A 17,659-nucleotide genomic window follows, 5' to 3' on the forward strand; every position below is an offset into this window, starting at 1 on the left:
GTCAGATCTTTGTGTTGTCAGATCTTTGTGTTGTCAGATCTTTGTGTGGTCAGATCTTTATGTTCTCAGATCTTTGTGTTATCAGATCTTTGTGTTGTCAGATCTTTGTGTGGTCAGATCTTTGTGTTGTCAGATCTTTGTGTTGTCAGATCTTTGTGTGGTCAGATCTTTGTGTTGTCAGATCTTTGTGTTGTCAGATCTTTATGTTCTCAGATCTTTGTGTTGTCAGATCTTTGTGTTCTCAGATCTTTGTGTTGTCAGATCTTTGTGTTGTCAGATCTTTGTGTTGTCAGATCTTTATGTTCTCAGATCTTTGTGTCGTCAGATCTTTGTGTCGTCAGATCTTTGTGTTGTCAGATCTTTGTGTTGTCAGATCTTTGTGTTGTCAGATCTTTGTGTTGTCAGATCTTTGTGTCGTCAGATCTTTGTGTTGTCAGATCTTTGTGTTGTCAGATCTTTGTGTTGTCAGATCTTTGTGTTGTCAGATCTTTATGTTCTCAGATCTTTGTGTTGTCAGATCTTTGTGTTGTCAGATCTTTATGTTCTCAGATCTTTGTGTTGTCAGATCTTTGTGTTTTCAGATCTTTATGTTCTCAGATCTTTGTGTTGTCAGATCTTTGTGTTGTCAGATCTTTGTGTTGTCAGATCTTTGTGTTGTCAGATCTTTGTGTTGTCAGATCTTTATGTTGTCAGATCTTTGTGTTGTCAGATCTTTGTGTGGTCAGATCTTTGTGTTATCAGATCTTTGTGTTGTCAGATCTTTATGTTCTCAGATCTTTGTGTTGTCAGATCTTTGTGTTGTCAGATCTTTGTGTTGTCAGATCTTTATGTTCTCAGATCTTTGTGTTGTCAGATCTTTGTGTTATCAGATCTTTGTGTTGTCAGATCTTTGTGTTGTCAGATCTTTATGTTGTCAGATCTTTGTGTTATCAGATCTTTGTGTGGTCAGATCTTTGTGTGGTCAGATCTTTGTGTTGTCAGATCTTTGTGTTGTCAGATCTTTGTGTTGTCAGATCTTTGTGTTGTCAGATCTTTATGTTCTCAGATCTTTATGTTGTCAGATCTTTGTGTGGTCAGATCTTTGTGTTGTCAGATCTTTGTGTTATCAGATCTTTGTGTTGTCAGATCTTTATGTTGTCAGATCTTTGTGTGGTCAGATCTTTGTGTTGTCAGATCTTTGTGTTATCAGATCTTTGTGTTGTCAGATCTTTATGTTCTCAGATCTTTGTGTTGTCAGATCTTTGTGTTGTCAGATCTTTGTGTTGCCAGATCTTTGTGTTGTCAGATCTTTGTGTTGTCAGATCTTTGTGTTCTCAGATCTTTGTGTTGTCAGATCTTTGTGTTGTCAGATCTTTGTGTTGTCAGATCTTTATGTTCTCAGATCTTTGTGTTGTCAGATCTTTGTGTTGTCAGATCTTTGTGTTGCCAGATCTTTGTGTTGCCAGATCTTTGTGTTCTCAGATCTTTGTGTTGTCAGATCTTTGTGTTGTCAGATCTTTGTGTTGTCAGATCTTTGTGTCGTCAGATCTTTATGTTGTCAGATCTTTGTGTTGTCAGATCTTTGTGTTGTCAGATCTTTGTGTTGTCAGATCTTTGTGTTGTCAGATCTTTATGTTGTCAGATCTTTGTGTTGTCAGATCTTTGTGTTGTCAGATCTTTGTGTTGTCAGATCTTTATGTTGTCAGATCTTTGTGTTATCAGATCTTTTTGTTGTCAGATCTTTGTGTTGTCAGATCTTTGTGTTCTCAGATCTTTGTGTTCTCAGATCTTTGTGTTGTCAGATCTTTGTGTTGTCAGATCTTTTTGTTGTCAGATCTTTTTGTTGACAGATCTTTGTGTTGTCAGATCTTTGTGTTGTCAGATCTTTGTGTTGTCAGATCTTTATGATGTCAGATCTTTGTGTTATCAGATCTTTGTGTTCTCAGATCTTTGTGTTGTCAGATCTTTGTGTTGTCAGATCTTTGTGTTGTCAGATCTTTGTGTTATCAGATCTTTGTGTTGTCAGATCTTTGTGTTGTCAGATCTTTATGTTCTCAGATCTTTGTGTTGTCAGATCTTTGTGTTGTCAGATCTTTGTGTTGCCAGATCTTTGTGTTGTCAGATCTTTGTGTTGTCAGATCTTTATGTTCTCAGATCTTTGTGTTGTCAGATCTTTGTGTTGTCAGATCTTTGTGTTGCCAGATCTTTGTGTTGTCAGATCTTTGTGTTGTCAGATCTTTGTGTTGTCAGATCTTTGTGTTGTCAGATCTTTATGTTGTCAGATCTTTGTGTTGTCAGATCTTTGTGTTGTCAGATCTTTGTGTTGTCAGATCTTTATGTTCTCAGATCTTTGTGTTGTCAGATCTTTGTGTTGTCAGATCTTTGTGTTGCCAGATCTTTGTGTTGTCAGATCTTTGTGTCGTCAGATCTTTGTGTTGTCAGATCTTTGTGTTGTCAGATCTTTGTGTGGTCAGATCTTTGTGTTGTCAGATCTTTGTGTTGTCAGATCTTTATGTTGTCAGATCTTTGTGTTATCAGATCTTTGTGTTGTCAGATCTTTATGTTGTCAGATCTTTGTGTGGTCAGATCTTTGTGTTGTCAGATCTTTGTGTTGTCAGATCTTTGTGTGGTCAGATCTTTGTGTTGTCAGATCTTTGTGTTGTCAGATCTTTGTGTGGTCAGATCTTTGTGTGGTCAGATCTTTGTGTGGTCAGATCTTTGTGTTGTCAGATCTTTGTGTTGCCAGATCTTTGTGTTGTCAGATCTTTGTGTTGCCAGATCTTTGTGTTGTCAGATCTTTGTGTTGTCAGATCTTTGTGTTGTCAGATCTTTATGTTCTAACTCATCCTCTACGTCTGATCTGTGTGTGTTTCTGTTTCTGCTTGACCTTCGGCGTGGATGCCACCTGTCATGGCCGACATTCTGCCCCTGAAGCACGCGGCAGACGACATCGTGTCCTCTGCGGAGTGTTCGAGCGACGACGAAGACCTGGAGGAGTGTGAAACGATCCAAGCAGGTGGGCTAGGTTAGTTTGCATTTGCTTGCTTTCTCTGTGCTTTCACCCATCTGCACCGAGGATCGGGGCATCCTTAAAGCATCCCACCCCATGGTTAGACAAAGTGTAACCTCGTAAAACACCCAGTGCAGTTGCTGTGTGTGAACCCAAACTGAAACCTATTCAAGCTGTTCATCGGTGTGAAACATCAGAGTGGGAACGATATGATGAGCTACACTTGCACATGGGGTCTTTCATGGTGGGTAACATGGTTAGAAGAAGCATACAAATGTTGGCAGCTGGGAGGAACAATAAGAGCTAATTCATGCCAAATCTGTATGATGCTTAACCATGTTCTCTGCACTGATGCTGCATCGTGTTTGGGATCATCGCTGTTGCCACTCACCGCTCCTGACTTTCAGTTACAAACTGTTTCTTTATTTGTTTTTCAGCTAAAATAAATGTTGTCTTCAGATTCCATCTAAGTATCTTTGGTTGTCATCTGTGTTTGGTTCTTCCACGTTAGGAGGCTTGCTTTGGTACATGTGATAGAGAACAGATATCATTGAATTTCTGTGTACAGGTTTTTCCTTGTTTGGGTCATACTTTTGCTTTTAGGTGTACTCGTTATTCTGTCTTTTTTTGTATCCAAATACTAAAAAAAAAAAATCTAAAAGACAACTTCAGAAAATCATTTTGAAAGGATTCGGGAATCTCCTCAATTTGGAAACTGTTTTTTTAAAGGGATCAGCGAGCAGTCGTGTTCTCATGATGGGGCTAAATCATCTCTATCTCTAAGATGTACGATGATTATTTTTAGTTCTTTAACAGTAAAACCCGTCTAAATGCTGATATTCACCCAGAAATCAAATCCAGTGGCTTGAAAGTAAAACATCTGGCTGTGAATAGCATCAGTTTTATGCCGATCTGCTCTCTTGAAGGTCATTCCCGAATCTTTTCAAATAAAATGTGAAACACTGTCGTGTAAAATGGGTTTCAAACGGTGCCGTGTAGCCTGAGATCAATGGGGATTTGTGAAGAAAGACAAAGACAGGGCCCCAGTCATCCAATCATGTGTTTACACAGAAATTCACACCATTCTAACCCTAACATCACTTTGACGGCTGCATGTTTGGATTCATTTGATTATTTATTTGCTCTTTTGAGAAGTCGATGCTGTTTACCATTGTTTTGTCTTTTTCTTAAAGGTGCCATGGCATGAAAATAAATGGAGGCTTTTATATATTTTTATAGGCTTTGGTGGTCCCCTAATACTGTATCTGAGGTTTTTTCCCCAAAATTCTGCCTTGGTGCAGAATTACAGCCAGTCCCAAAAATGAGCTTTCCTTAGGATCCTCAGAATGAGCTGTTTAGGGTCTGCAGCTTTAAATGCAAATTAGGAGGAGAAAGGCGGGGCAAAGATTGCTCTGTTTGCAAAGATGCATGTAGCTACGCTAGTCATTTCAATCAGGGGAAAGGCAGATATCGTGCGCGCCATAACACCAACAGCAGGACGGCTATCAAAACAACAAATAAGTACACAACACTTGCGTTACTGTAAATGAGGTGTCGACTTGCATACCTCATGCTGTTTACTGTTACATTAGCGACAGTGACTGAGCTATTAGCCGCAGAGCTAACGACACAGACAGACTGACCGTTTTGACTCTGGAACCATGAATGAATCATTATCCTGATGAAATGCACTGAATTTGTGGATTCATTCTTCTTCAGGAAGCTTGAAGTAGGGGGTTTTGGTCTAAAATGAGCGAGCTAACCATCTCATGGGCATGCAAACACCTCCAACAGCCCAGTTGATGCTATTAGCTGCATAGCTAGCGATACAGCCACTTTCTTGTGGTAATGAGCTATGTAACTATACTGTACATACAGGAAAGCAACACAATTACAGAACGTTAAATTACTTACTTGTCCGAGGTCTGTAGTTGGGCCAAAGAGAGTTGGTACTGATCCAGGGTTCATTTTCAGACGTTCGGCAAGGCCAGCTCGGTATTGGCCCAAGTTCTGGAAACATTCGTCGGTGAAATATTTGGCGCACACACAAATCTCTTCGGTTCTGTCGTCACTTTCCCAGAAAAAACTAAATCTGTCCACTGGCTCTTTAGAGGTTCTGATGCAGGAGCTCTAAACAGATTTTTTACATCCATGTACAGAGCAATGAGCTGGCCAAAGAGCTGTGGGCGGGGAAAGGCAGTTTGGGCATAGCCATATATGGGCTCTGGGGGGAAATAACCTCCATGTCATAAGAGGCGGCTTTCCCGATCAGGCCATCTGCATGGTCACATTACCAGAGAGAATCATTTCCAGGGCATGGTTTAGGTCAGGGATGGGCAACTTCCATGATAAAGAGGGCCAACATTTTTTCAGCACTATCATTGGAGGGCCATAATTAAAACATTTTTTTTTTTTTTTTTTTTTTAATGGGATGGGCCGCCAGTTGCCCATCCCTGGTTTAGGTCTATCGTCATTTTTAGCCACTGGGGGACCGCAGGCAGGCTAGGAGAACTCATATTAATGTTAAACAACCTTAAAAAGTGAAAATTTCATGCCATGGCTCCTTTAATTTCCTCACAGAGAAATCATCCCCATCGGTTCGCCCAATCGTTCCAGATTGCACTCCTTGTGTTTTGACCTCATCGTGTGTGGCATGGTGTCCCGGTGGGTGAAAACTGTTCCCATCCATGTTCTGGGTTCCACCAAGCTTGGTACCCAGAAGTTTTTTCCTTTTTCAAAGCTAAAAAACCCAACATTTTCATGCCATCTACTGTTCATCTATCCATCCTGAACACAGATAGTTTGTAACAAAGGGCGGAAGCTGTGTTGAACGCTCCGCCCTCTCAGTCGCTGACCTTCTACAGACTTCCACCCAAAGGCTGTATTACACTCCAATGTTTTGTAGATGGCATGAAAAGTTCTATCATTTGTTCTTCATCACGGATGCTTTTATCATTTCTTTGCACGCTTTCGTATCCCCATTTACCCCCCTGCTTTCCACTTGGTTGTTTTGTCTGCATTTAAGTAGTTCAGCCATTTTTTTGCGGTCGTAGCGTCATCAAATCCTCTGTTTTCACCACACATCGTCTTTATTTTGTCCCTGTGGCCGTCTGGTTTATCTGGAGAAGTTATCAAGTGATTCTGTTCTCTGTTGTAAATCCTTCTGTCCTCGATTCCTTTCAGGTTATTTCACAAGATGGCACCTTAAAATAGACTCTTAGATTATTTAGTGGCAGCAGAAGGATTCAAAAAGCGAGAAAAAAATCGCAAAGTTTCAATACTTACATGTGTTTAAGATTAGATCAAATATACCCATGAATGATGACAGCAATCTTTCCCAATAATTCCCAGTTACGCTCACACAAATCAGCAGTTCAGCCTTCAGTACCTTATTAAACACCTTGTTAAACAACTTATTAAACACTTTATTACCTTGTTAAACACTTTATTACCTTATTAAACACCTTGTTAAACAACTTATTAAACACCTTATTACCTTATTAAACATCTTATTAAACACCTTATTTAACAACTTAATAAAGACCTTATTAAACACCTTATTAAAACTGTGCTGTTAAGTCTGGAGGAAATATTTTCAGAATCATCAGCTTTAAAATGTGGAAATATAGATAACAATAAGATTTGAGATGAAATAAAGAAAATAAAGGATTATGATAAAGAACATAAACCCGGTTTATAAACCTGCTCAGAGTTTTACATAATTTCAAAGACCAGTTTTGAATAGTTGATGAGGTTCGACAGTTTATAGATGTTTAAATATTATATATTAAGACATAATTCAAAGCTTCCTGTAACCATCAGCCTCTGTTTGTTTTCATATGAGTGTAGAATAGTCAGACATGTGCCATCTTATGAAATTCCTCTGATTGTTTTTACCTACATGGGACAACAAACATGTAGACAGCATACTGAGTCATTTCTCAGAGCACCTGCAGGTTTGAAGCTGATATCCTTCCTGTTTTTATCATAAAACACCTTCATACATGACCTCTGAGAGGTGGAGGTGCAGCCGAGCATCCAAACTAAAGGTTCCTTCCACCTTAAGAACCGATCCTCCGCAGTATAACATCTGCGGCCATGAGAGTTTCTGACTGTACATTTTTTATCTGCAGAATTGAACACCTTTGAACATGATGTCTGCATCTTTTCCTTTGGTTCCTATTTGAAGGAGAATTTGCCTTTTCAGCAGAGTTGATGCACATAAGTGGGGATGGAAACAGCTAAAAGCCACAGACACAGCATTAGCATCAGCTAACATGCTAACAGTGTTCTTGTGTGAGAGGATGCATGTGAACAGACACAGCATTAGCATCAGCTAACACGCTAACAGTGTGTGTCTTTGTGTGAGAGGATGCATGTGAACAGACACGGCATTAGCATCAGCTAACATGCTAACAGTGTGTGTCCTTGTGTGACAGGATGCATGTGAACAGACACAGCATTAGCATCAGCTAACACGCTAACAGTGTGTGCCTTTGTGTGAGAGGATGCATGTGAACAGACACAGCATTAGCATCAGCTAACACTCTAACAGTGTGTGTCCTTGTGTGAGAGGATGCATGTGAACAGACACAGCAGTATCATCAGCTAACATGCTAACAGTGTGTGTCTTTGTGTGGGAGGATGCATGTGAACAGACACAGCATTAGCATCAGCTAACACGCTAACAGTGTGTGTCCTTGTGTGAGAGGATGCATGTGAACAGACACAGCAGTATCATCAGCTAACATGCTAACAGTGTGTGTCTTTGTGTGAGAGGATGCATGTGAACAGACACAGCATTAGCATCAGCTAACACGCTAACAGTGTGTGTCCATGTGTGAGAGGATGCATGTGAACAGACACAGCATTAGCATCAGCTAACACGCTAACAGTGTGTGTCTTTGTGTGAGAGGCTGCATGTGAACAGACACAGCAGTATCATCAGCTAACATGCTAACAGTGTGTGTCTTTGTGTGGGAGGATGCATGTGAACAGACACAGCAGTATCATCAGCTAACATGCTAACAGTGTGTGTCTTTGTGTGGGAGGATGCATGTGAACAGACACAGCATTAGCATCAGCTAACACGCTAACAGTGTGTGTCTTTGTGTGAGAGGATGCATGTGAACAGACACAGCAGTATCATCAGCTAACATGCTAACAGTGTGTGTCCTTGTGTGGGAGGATGCATGTGAACAGACACAGCAGTATCATCAGCTAACATGCTAACAGTGTGTGTCCTTGTGTGGGAGGATGCATGTGAACAGACACAGCATTAGCATTAGCTAACACGCTAACAGTGTGTGTCCTTGTGTGAGAGGATGCATGTGAACAGACACAGCATTAGCATCAGCTAACACGCTAACAGTGTGTGTCTTTGTGTGAGAGGATGCATGTGAACAGACACAGCATTAGCATTAGCATCAGCTAACACGCTAACAGTGTGTGTCTTTGTGTGGGAGGATGCATGTGAACAGACACAGCATTAGCATTAGCATCAGCTAACATGCTAACAGTGTGTGTCCTTGTGTATGAACTGACTCTTGAACCGTGTGACGAACATAAAAAAGTTGCCACAGCTGTCTGCAGATGTTGGATAGCAAAGGAAATTCTCTTGATCATGTCGGTGAGTTTTGGCCGTTTTCAGTGAACCAGGATGTGTTCTGTCGGGTTTAAATCCGAACCAGTTCCACCCCCTCGTATGCATCAACTCTGTTTGAAAAAGGCAAAGTCACCAACTATTTCTCCACCTTTTCTGATGCTTTTTTAATAATTTTTGACCTTTTTAGCTCCAGTCTTTACAGTCTTTGTAATGCAAAGGATATCAGCTCTGATCCTCAGTATCCCACTAACTCTGAATAACTCACATTTTCACGATAAGTGCAACATCATTTTTGTAGTTTTTCATTTTTGTTCATCTTCCCTGCTATCAGTTAGCGTGAAGCTGTGTCCCAATGACGTACGACAAACTGAATCTGATGCACTTTAGCGCGTGTGTGGCGGATAAATGATTCATGGGGGGAAATGAATTCCAAACACAGAAGCTGTTGCATCATCCCAGAACACGCCGTCGCTGTTTGTTTTATGGGATTGGGACACAGCGTCCGCCCACTTTTCCCTCCTGACGTCGGTCAGCCCTACCTGCGCCCCCCCCCCCCCTAGTTTGCTGTGTTTGTTTCTTTTCTACTTTCCCTAAATGCAACTTACTTTGAGCATGCATCAAACATCCTGCAGTACGACTAAACCAAACCAAACGATAACGGTAATAACCCATCCTCAGCCAGTACCGTCTCCCTCTGATGTACACCCAGACTGCACGGCCGGTTCACGTTTAAAGACTAACACCACAGCCTCTCTCAGCGGTGTCTGTTTTCTATTGTGTGCATCTGGTTGTAGTGTGTGCAAAAAAAATTTTAAATGGCTTTGTTCTTTCATCTTAACATTTTTCATTTGATAGCTCAAACTGGTCATATATTCTTTTTTAATCCGGCTGCCTGCTGGCAGTTTGGTTCTGATTATGTTTTTGTTTTTTTGGAGTATGTTTTTTTTTTTTTTCCTCTCTCTCTTATCAGATAAGATCTAAATCAGAGTGTGAAATAAATACCTTTCATATAATTTGACTTTTCTTTGGATTTGGAACTCCTTCAGCGACTAGCTTGTGTGTTTAGCTTCCAGCGGCGTGCGCTCTCCTGGCAAAAACTGAGCGTAAAAAAAAGTTAAAAAACCCAAATCTAGGCTAAAAACCTACTTATTTAGGATTGCTTTTAGTATGATGACACTTTTTTCTTATTTTATCTTATTTGATTTTGTTGTATTTTATTGCTTTCACTGTTCTTTTATTGTTTTTATTTATTCTTCTCTTTATTTATTACCTGCTGTAAAGCACTTTGGTACACCGTATTATTATTATTATTTATTTATTTATTATTATTATACTTATTTCTGACCTGGACCTACTTATTTAGGATTGCGTTTAATATCCAGTAGTATGATGACACTTTTATCTTATTTGATTTTGTTGTATTTTATGGCTTTCACTGTTCTTTTATTGTTTTTATTTGTTTTTACTTCTTCTTCTCTTTATTTATTAGCTGCTGTAAAGCACTTTGGTTACACCATACGGATTGTCTGTAAAGGGCTGTAGAAATAAAATACATTTATATTTACATGCAAAAAGCCCACAAATTAGCAGGTGAAGCAGTTCCACATCCACTTCTCACGTGACGATTTTAATACTTTTTAAACCTCTTTTTGACTAAAAACGATTTTGCTAAATAATAATTTTGACTGTAAAAAATGAATTGCATGGCTAAGAAGTTGCAGTTTAGGGTTTGTAAGACATGTCAGTGTTAGAGTTCTGTTTTTTTCTGTAGATGGGCATGTATATTGCTCATTGTTTGTATATCCCCATCCCTTCCTTACAGCCAAAAGCTCTAATGCCGCCCGACCGCTTCGTACTGCCTTTACATGGACATGGCAACTGACTTACACTGTCACCCTCATCACCCTCATCTCCTCCGTAGTATGTTCATAGGTCCCACCCCTTCTTCACCTCCTCCTCCCTCGTCTTTAGAAATACTGAACTATAAAGTCATCCATCCATTCTACACTAAAGAACAAATTAAGCAAAAAAACTGTAACATGAATAGATTTTAGGTACCACAGAAAGTCTCTCGCAACGAAAAGATGAAGAAACGCAATTTTTTTTGTAAAGAAAAGACAAAATTATTTAGCAGGAAAAAAGCAAAACATAAAAAACAGAATTATGGTGTTTCTTTTTCTGTTATGTGGTGTGGATGTATGTGCTGTTGCCTCCCTGTACCGTCATGTTTTAAAGATTTAACAACACAAGCTACAGTGGATAAAATGATCTGTAACGGTACCGAGTGGCTATCCAACATTCTTACACAGCTTTTCCTTTCTAAATTCTTTTCCTCTTGCCTAAATCATGCGGGCAATTTGTCGATGTAAGTTGACGACACACTCTATGTTTTTCTCTTCCCTGTTTAACTGGTTTTTAAAGATGCAGTTTGTAAAATGAGAACATTTAAAGAGATTTCTGAGGATAATGAAGCTGCACTGGAAAAAAAATGCCCCTCCAAAAATAAGTAAGAAAAACAACAAATAAAAGACGTTTTTGCTTGAAATAAGCAAAAAAATCTGCCAATGGAACTAGTGAAAATCGGCTTGTCAAGATTTCTTGAAATAAAATGTGATATTTAGGACTTTTGAGATAAAAGTGATCTTGAAATTAGCTTAAAAACCTCTTCAAATGTAAAAAAAAAAAGCTTGTTTCATATGAAATATGACTCAAAACAATTTGTTTTCAAGACTTTTTCACTTAACAAGATATTCCAGATGTATTGTATTAAAACAAGTCCCTATATCTGGCTGAAATAGAACTTGTTAGGCAGTTGTGTCTTATATTAAGTGTAATGAGATATTTGGACTAGAAATTAGACAAATATACTTGGTAAGATTTAGATTTTTTCCAGTGTAGTCTTAGATTTGTCCCTTTTATTGCACCGTACTACCTGCAGAACATAAGCAATGCATAAAAAATCTGATCTGATTAGTTCTGAAGCTTTCAAACTGCATCTTTGATCAAACTTTAGCGGAATAAAAAGTCTGTGTTCGATCCTGAATGGAGATGTCTGTGGTTAGTTGTATGTTACATGACATGTTGTACTGAGTGATGTGGAATGTGCATGATCTGTAGAAGTGGACACGTTTGTGCCCGAGTGTGAGCGGCACTTTGAATGTTCACTCCTGTGACATCAGCATGCACTGGAAAAAATGCCCCTCCAAAAATAAGTAAAAAAAAACAAATAAAAGACGTTTTTGCTTGAAATAAGCAAAAAAAATCTGCCAATGGAACTAGTGAAAATCGGCTTGTCAACATTTGTTGAAATAAGATGTGATATTTAGGACTTTTGAGTTAAAAGTGATCTTGAAATTAGCTTAAAAACCTCTTCAAATGAAAGAAAAAGCTTGTTTCATATGAAATGTGACTCAAAACAATTTGTTTTCAAGACTTTTTCATTTAACAAGATATTCCAGATGTATTGTCTTCAAACAAGTCCCTATATCTGGCTGAAATAGAACTTGTTAGGCAGTTGTGTCTGATATTAAGTGTAATGAGATATTTGGATTAGAAATTAGACAAATATACTTGGTAAGACTTTGATTTTTTCCAGTGTGTTCTTCTGATAAATTAGAGATTTTCTGTGGTGACGGAGCTGCAGTCATGACAAAATCCAACGTTTTCCAGCACGACGCCCAGGAGAAAGCAGCCGATAGAAATGGGAGACCTGTGAAAAAGCCTCTCTGCGTTCTGATTAATCTGCGAGCATGCGTGATACCGTTATTATGACCGCATGAATGGGCCTCATTCATAGAACTTACACGAATGTGGCCCCGGTTTGTTTACATACAACATGTGCAGATCAGTGTTCGGAGGCCTGCTCAACTTGTTCGTGGGCACAAGGAATTGTGACTCTGATTCTAATTGTTTGGGCGCTAATTTATTCTGAAAGTGTGCCAATTCTAGGTAAGATTAGATCGCATTGAATAATTCAAAGTAATGCAAAGTTTTTGTAGCATTTCATGACTCAGCTCTGCATCTGAGAACTCTCTGAGCTACAACCACTGAAAACTTCAGAGGCTTCAGAGGATCAGGGAGTCACAGAGCAACGACACGGTTTAAATTCCGACTGGGGCAGAAATCTGCTGCTTGGACACGACAACATTCACTTTATATTTTGGATATTACTTGTAATTTTATCTGAATTATTCCCTGAACGCTCACTGATCGAGCGTGGGCATCTTAACCCCGTTTTACCATCCCAACACCAGGAAAACTCCTCACTTTGTGGTAACTGCATCCCCACACTTGGTGTTTGTTGGCTCCAAGCTTTTGGCATTTTTTCAGATTAAACACAGCGGTTCAGTTATATTTACGTGTTTCTTGTGTAAACACGAGGTTACGCAGGCTGCCCACCTCCGAAAAAAGCCCACTTTGGTGTGACGGGTCAGCAGATGTGGCTTTATCACAGCAGTGGCCAGCATTCTGCTTAAGCTCTGCTTGTGTTTTAACTTCAAATTAAATAAGAATTGAATGAAAAATAGATTTAATTCATCCCAAAATTGTACAAATGTTTTTGTTTGAATTCAAAGTTGTTGGGGAGGGACATTGAAATGTTATTCTTTCTTTGTCCCAGGTTAAAGAGTGAGTCACTGACAAACTATGAAGGATTATTATTATGATTATGATTATGATTATGATTATTAACCTTTATTTATCCAGGTGATCCCATTGAGACACGAGATACAGTAAAATCCAAGCAAATAAAGACATTGAATGAATAAAAACAGGACAGTTATTTCTGCCGTCTGGCATCCATGTTAGGTTTTTTTCTGCTTGTTCATTCGTATGTTGGAACCTTTGAGTGACAGTTGCGTCTAAAGCTGCTGTCAGCGGTGCCAAAGAACAGCAAATATGTATCCCAGAGGGCGTTATGACACAACGAATAAGTACGCCGTCTCAGATCTGTAAGCTTTCAGAAGAAATACGTCAAACTTTCCATAAAAAGTTTGTTTTAATAGAATAGAATAGAAAAATACTTTATTCATCCCCCAATGGGGGAAATTCAAATTAGTCAAGTAGCTCAAAAACATTATTAATATTTACAATGATTGTATATTAACAACAACAATAATAATACCAATTCTAATAAAAATACTACTACTAACTAATAATATAATTGATTGATTTTGTTTTATTATTAATATTTATTTGTTTATTTAGTCATTTATTGTTATTATTAGTTAGTAGTAGTATTTTTTACTGGAATTGATATTATTATTGTTGTTGTTGGTACAATCATTGTAAATATTTAGAAAAATGTTGAGCTACTTGACTAATTTGAATTTCCCCATTGGGGGATGAATAAAGTGTTTTTCTTCTATTCTATTCTAATAATAATTATAATAAATGACTAAATAAAAAATAATAATAAAAAAAAAAAAGCATCAGGTGTAATAAAGCATTATGAAGCATCAGGTGGCTGGATGGGCCCTTTGCTAAAATTTCAAATATAGGCAACTAGTGCCAAAAAAAATCCTTTTATTCATTAAAAAATATTGAGATCATATAAATGACTCTAATAAGCACACCGACTCTGTTCGGCTCCCTGCTCCCTTCTCAAGCCTTTGAAATGGAGTTAGCTCAGAGTTAGCATTCAGTGCTGTGATGGTGGTGGTGTTGTTGTTGTTGTTGTTTTTGTTGTTGTTGTTGTTGTTGTTGTTGCATGCCCTGTTCGTCTGCTCGGGTGTAATAAAGTTGGAACGCTTTCAGTGTTTCCTACTAATACAACATCCGGTCTTTCTCCACATCCAGGAGCTGAGTTAGTCACCAGATTACTTGAGGATCCATTAGCGCACCCCTCTGTAGCTCCTCGTGCACCCTTCATTCCCACTCCCTCAACCCACCACCCACCCCTCACCATTAATGAGACCACCAAAGAGTCCCTGTCCAAGGCCACTGAGGCGGGGGTCCCTTGCTTGCCGGATCGAGGCAGCGATGATTGTGATGATGATGGCTTGGTGATATCGGGGTATGGCTCTGGGAAAGCGTTCAAGTCTTACCTGCCCCAACTGATGATGATGAAGATTTTTACCCAACCTTCTCCTTGGTAACCAATGAGACCTTCCCCACATCACGCTTTTCATGGTGACTACAAAGCAAACGTGCCAAGGACTTTTAGACCTAACAAACCTTCCATCTCCAGACGCAGTAGGACTACCACCATACCTGTAACCGCCGACCAGAGCCGCACCACTACCACCTCTGCCTCCACCGCAACCCTCCACCATTCTCCGGCCGTACAGCCGGCTGGCAAAACGAGTAACCGCGAGTTTAAACCCCAGCCCGACCTAGTGTTGCTTCCATTGCCCACATCCTTTGAGGTAGACGGCACCGAGCTGAGGGGCCCATTAATAACCTTCCCCAATGTCCCGTAATATACCCACAGCACTCCCCACAGAGCCAGGCGTCAGGCGAGTCCCGGGGCCCTCGGAAGTGGTCCGCGAATCAAGCAGCACCACCGGGATGGTCATCGGAATAGTGGCGGCCGCAGCCCTGTGCATCCTCATCCTCCTGTACGCCATGTATAAGTACAGGAACAGGGATGAAGGCTCCTACCAGGTGGACGAGAGCCGGAACTACATTACCAACTCAGCTGTGCAGAGCAATGGCGCTGTCACGAAGGACAAGCAGCAGAACGCGAAAGGCAGCAACAAGAGACAGAAAAACAAGGACAAGGAGTATTACGTGTGACTGTGAGACTTTCGTGAACACGAGAGAACCAAGAGAGAAGGCACTGAGAGAACTTTTCTCATCGGTTTTCCTTGTGAGGAGCTATGACAAATGATGGTATAAACATGGAACTTGAATAAATCTATACTGTGCTGAGTAGTTGAACTGATATGTACTGTAACATAAAGCACACTTACTGTTAAGCAAGAAGCTTAACGACAAGGTTAAATAGCAACTTTAGAAAACCTTACACTTCTATCTGGTCAGAGACATTGTCAGTATAGAAATATTTCACAGCATCATTCTCCGAAGTGACTTTTAGAGCTATGTGATCCTTGGCATTAAACAATTTTTTTGTGAAATTGTCAGTTACAAAAGGCTCATTAATCTTATACATTTCCAGCATGTAAGCAACATGTAGTGCTTAACAAAGAAAGAGGGGGGGTCTGGCACACAAATCGTTGTAAAAGTACAAAGGACTCTTGTATCGAAAAATATTACAAATTTTTATGGTTTATAAATAATATAAGTGTGGTGTCTTACTTGTTTTTTTTTTTGCTTAAAGCAAAAGAAAAAAAAAGAACAACGAGAAAAGAAAAAACTATTTCTGTGTATAAAAAGAAATTCAAGTGAGCAAAATTTGCCGACATGCAGACCCCATACCGTCTGTTTGCTCTGGCATCTAATTCACCACAATTATTCTCATTGTCTGACGGACACAGTGACTCTCTTTGTGGAAAGAATTCGCCAGTTCTCTTGGTAAGAAGAAGCGCCTGATTGTAAAATGCATGCCATCCTAATTCCACAGTAAGGTACAGTACAGTAAAAGTCCAGTATAGAGTGTTCGGCTTGGACCACGTCCTGTTTGACGCAGAAACAGTTCCTTCATCATCAGACCAGACTGCCCCCCCCCCCTCAGAAGTGTCACAGAAAAGGTCTGTTTTTGGTGCACAGCCAGTGGTGGTTTTATCTCTTTGCAGAACTGTGTTTGTTGGTTCATTGCCTATCATTCTCTTTTCTATGGAGGGGTCGGGAAGAAGACAAAAATGCAGTACTCCCAACACTGTTAACAAATGTGTATACAGAAATAAATCAAAAATGTTCGAAAGTTGTGAATTCTATCTGCTGTCAAAAAAAAAGAGAAATTTGTTTACATATTTTATTACATGCTATCTGTTGTACTTTGTAGGTAGTAAATTGTACATATACCATGACAGTTGTAATTTTTAGTACCTCTATTGTACAGACTGAAAGATATGATTTATCGACAGATTTCATGACAAAAATCTATTATTATTATTATCTGTTAATTTACACAAAGAAATACTTTAACCAGAATGTGGAGAATCATATTGATATTCATGAAGAATAAAAAAATGTATTGTTAGCCTAGAAATCTACACAGATGTTTCTAAAGTTGCATGAATATTTAACTACTTGCAGTTGTCCGACAAATACAAGGTGCCCTTCCTTCTCTACCATCGCCTGGGGTGCTCCAGTTTTTTGTTTTTGTTTGTTTGTACTTTTTATAGCGAGTCGGAGAGAGAGAATAAGGTTAAAACTATGACGGAGAGACGGGGAAAGCAAAGAGCTGCAAAGGATGGGGGTTCACTGTCCAAAGGGACCGGTCACCTCGAGTCATTGGCATCGCCTCTTTATCATCGGTTTCATCTCGTTTTGATGATACTTTAAATGCCCATTTTTCTTTTTCCGTTATCTGTCATTGATGATGTGGAGATGCTTTTCTCAGAAATCACTTTTTTTTTTTGTCACAATTGTTACTTTTCATAACTTTTTTTCATCAGTTTGATAATAAATAAAACTTTGTTTTTTTCTCTGAAATAATGCTGAAGTCGTTGGTTAAATTAAGTTAAATGATTCCGGCTACGTGGCTACGTGCAAGACTCAATACTGAGATTATAGTTTTTACAAACAGGATATCCCACATATAGTCTGAATATTGGCTCAACAGCATTGCATCCCCAGTCATAACTTACCCAAAATCTTAATTATATTCCTCAACACACACAGCAAAGCCCACCAGGGTATCTCCTGCACCCTGTTCCACCCTGGAAAAAATGCCCCTCCAAAAATAAGTAAAAAAACATCAAATAAAAGACGTTTTTGCTTGAAATAAGCAAAAAAGATCTGCCAATGGAACTAGTGAAAATCTGCTTGTCCAGATTTCTTGAAATAAAATGTGATATTTGGGACTTTTGAGATAAAAGTGACCTTGAAATTAGCTTAAAAACCTCTTCAAATTAAAAAAAGCTTGTTTCATATGAAATGTGACTCAAAACAATTTGTTTTCAAGACTTTTTCATTTAACAAGATATTCCAGATGTATTGTC

At 39.2% G+C, this 17,659-nt stretch overlaps 1 protein-coding gene across 5 annotated transcripts in view; it reads left to right on the top strand.

Moving 5' to 3' along the window:
* The window catches only part of LOC142366229 (neurexin-3a-like), a 126,014-nt gene extending 108,936 nt beyond the window's left edge, over positions 1-17,078 (top strand). For 2 of the 5 annotated variants that reach the window (XM_075448055.1, XM_075448057.1), the window contains 2 exons: positions 2,914-3,004; positions 15,025-17,078. In XM_075448055.1, coding sequence (XP_075304170.1) covers positions 2,914-3,004; positions 15,025-15,329 — 396 coding nt within the window. In that variant the 3' untranslated portion in view covers positions 15,330-17,078. Of the gene's footprint in view, positions 1-2,913; positions 3,005-10,416; positions 10,960-14,390; positions 14,484-15,024 lie in introns of those variants that run through there. The other 3 variants (XR_012766752.1, XR_012766753.1, XM_075448056.1) reach the window with 3 other exon arrangements.
* Positions 17,079-17,659: the final 581 nt, after the last annotated feature.

Source organism: Odontesthes bonariensis, chromosome 17 (assembly GCF_027942865.1).
Source record: "Odontesthes bonariensis isolate fOdoBon6 chromosome 17, fOdoBon6.hap1, whole genome shotgun sequence".
Taxonomy (NCBI): Eukaryota; Metazoa; Chordata; class Actinopteri; order Atheriniformes; family Atherinopsidae; genus Odontesthes; species Odontesthes bonariensis.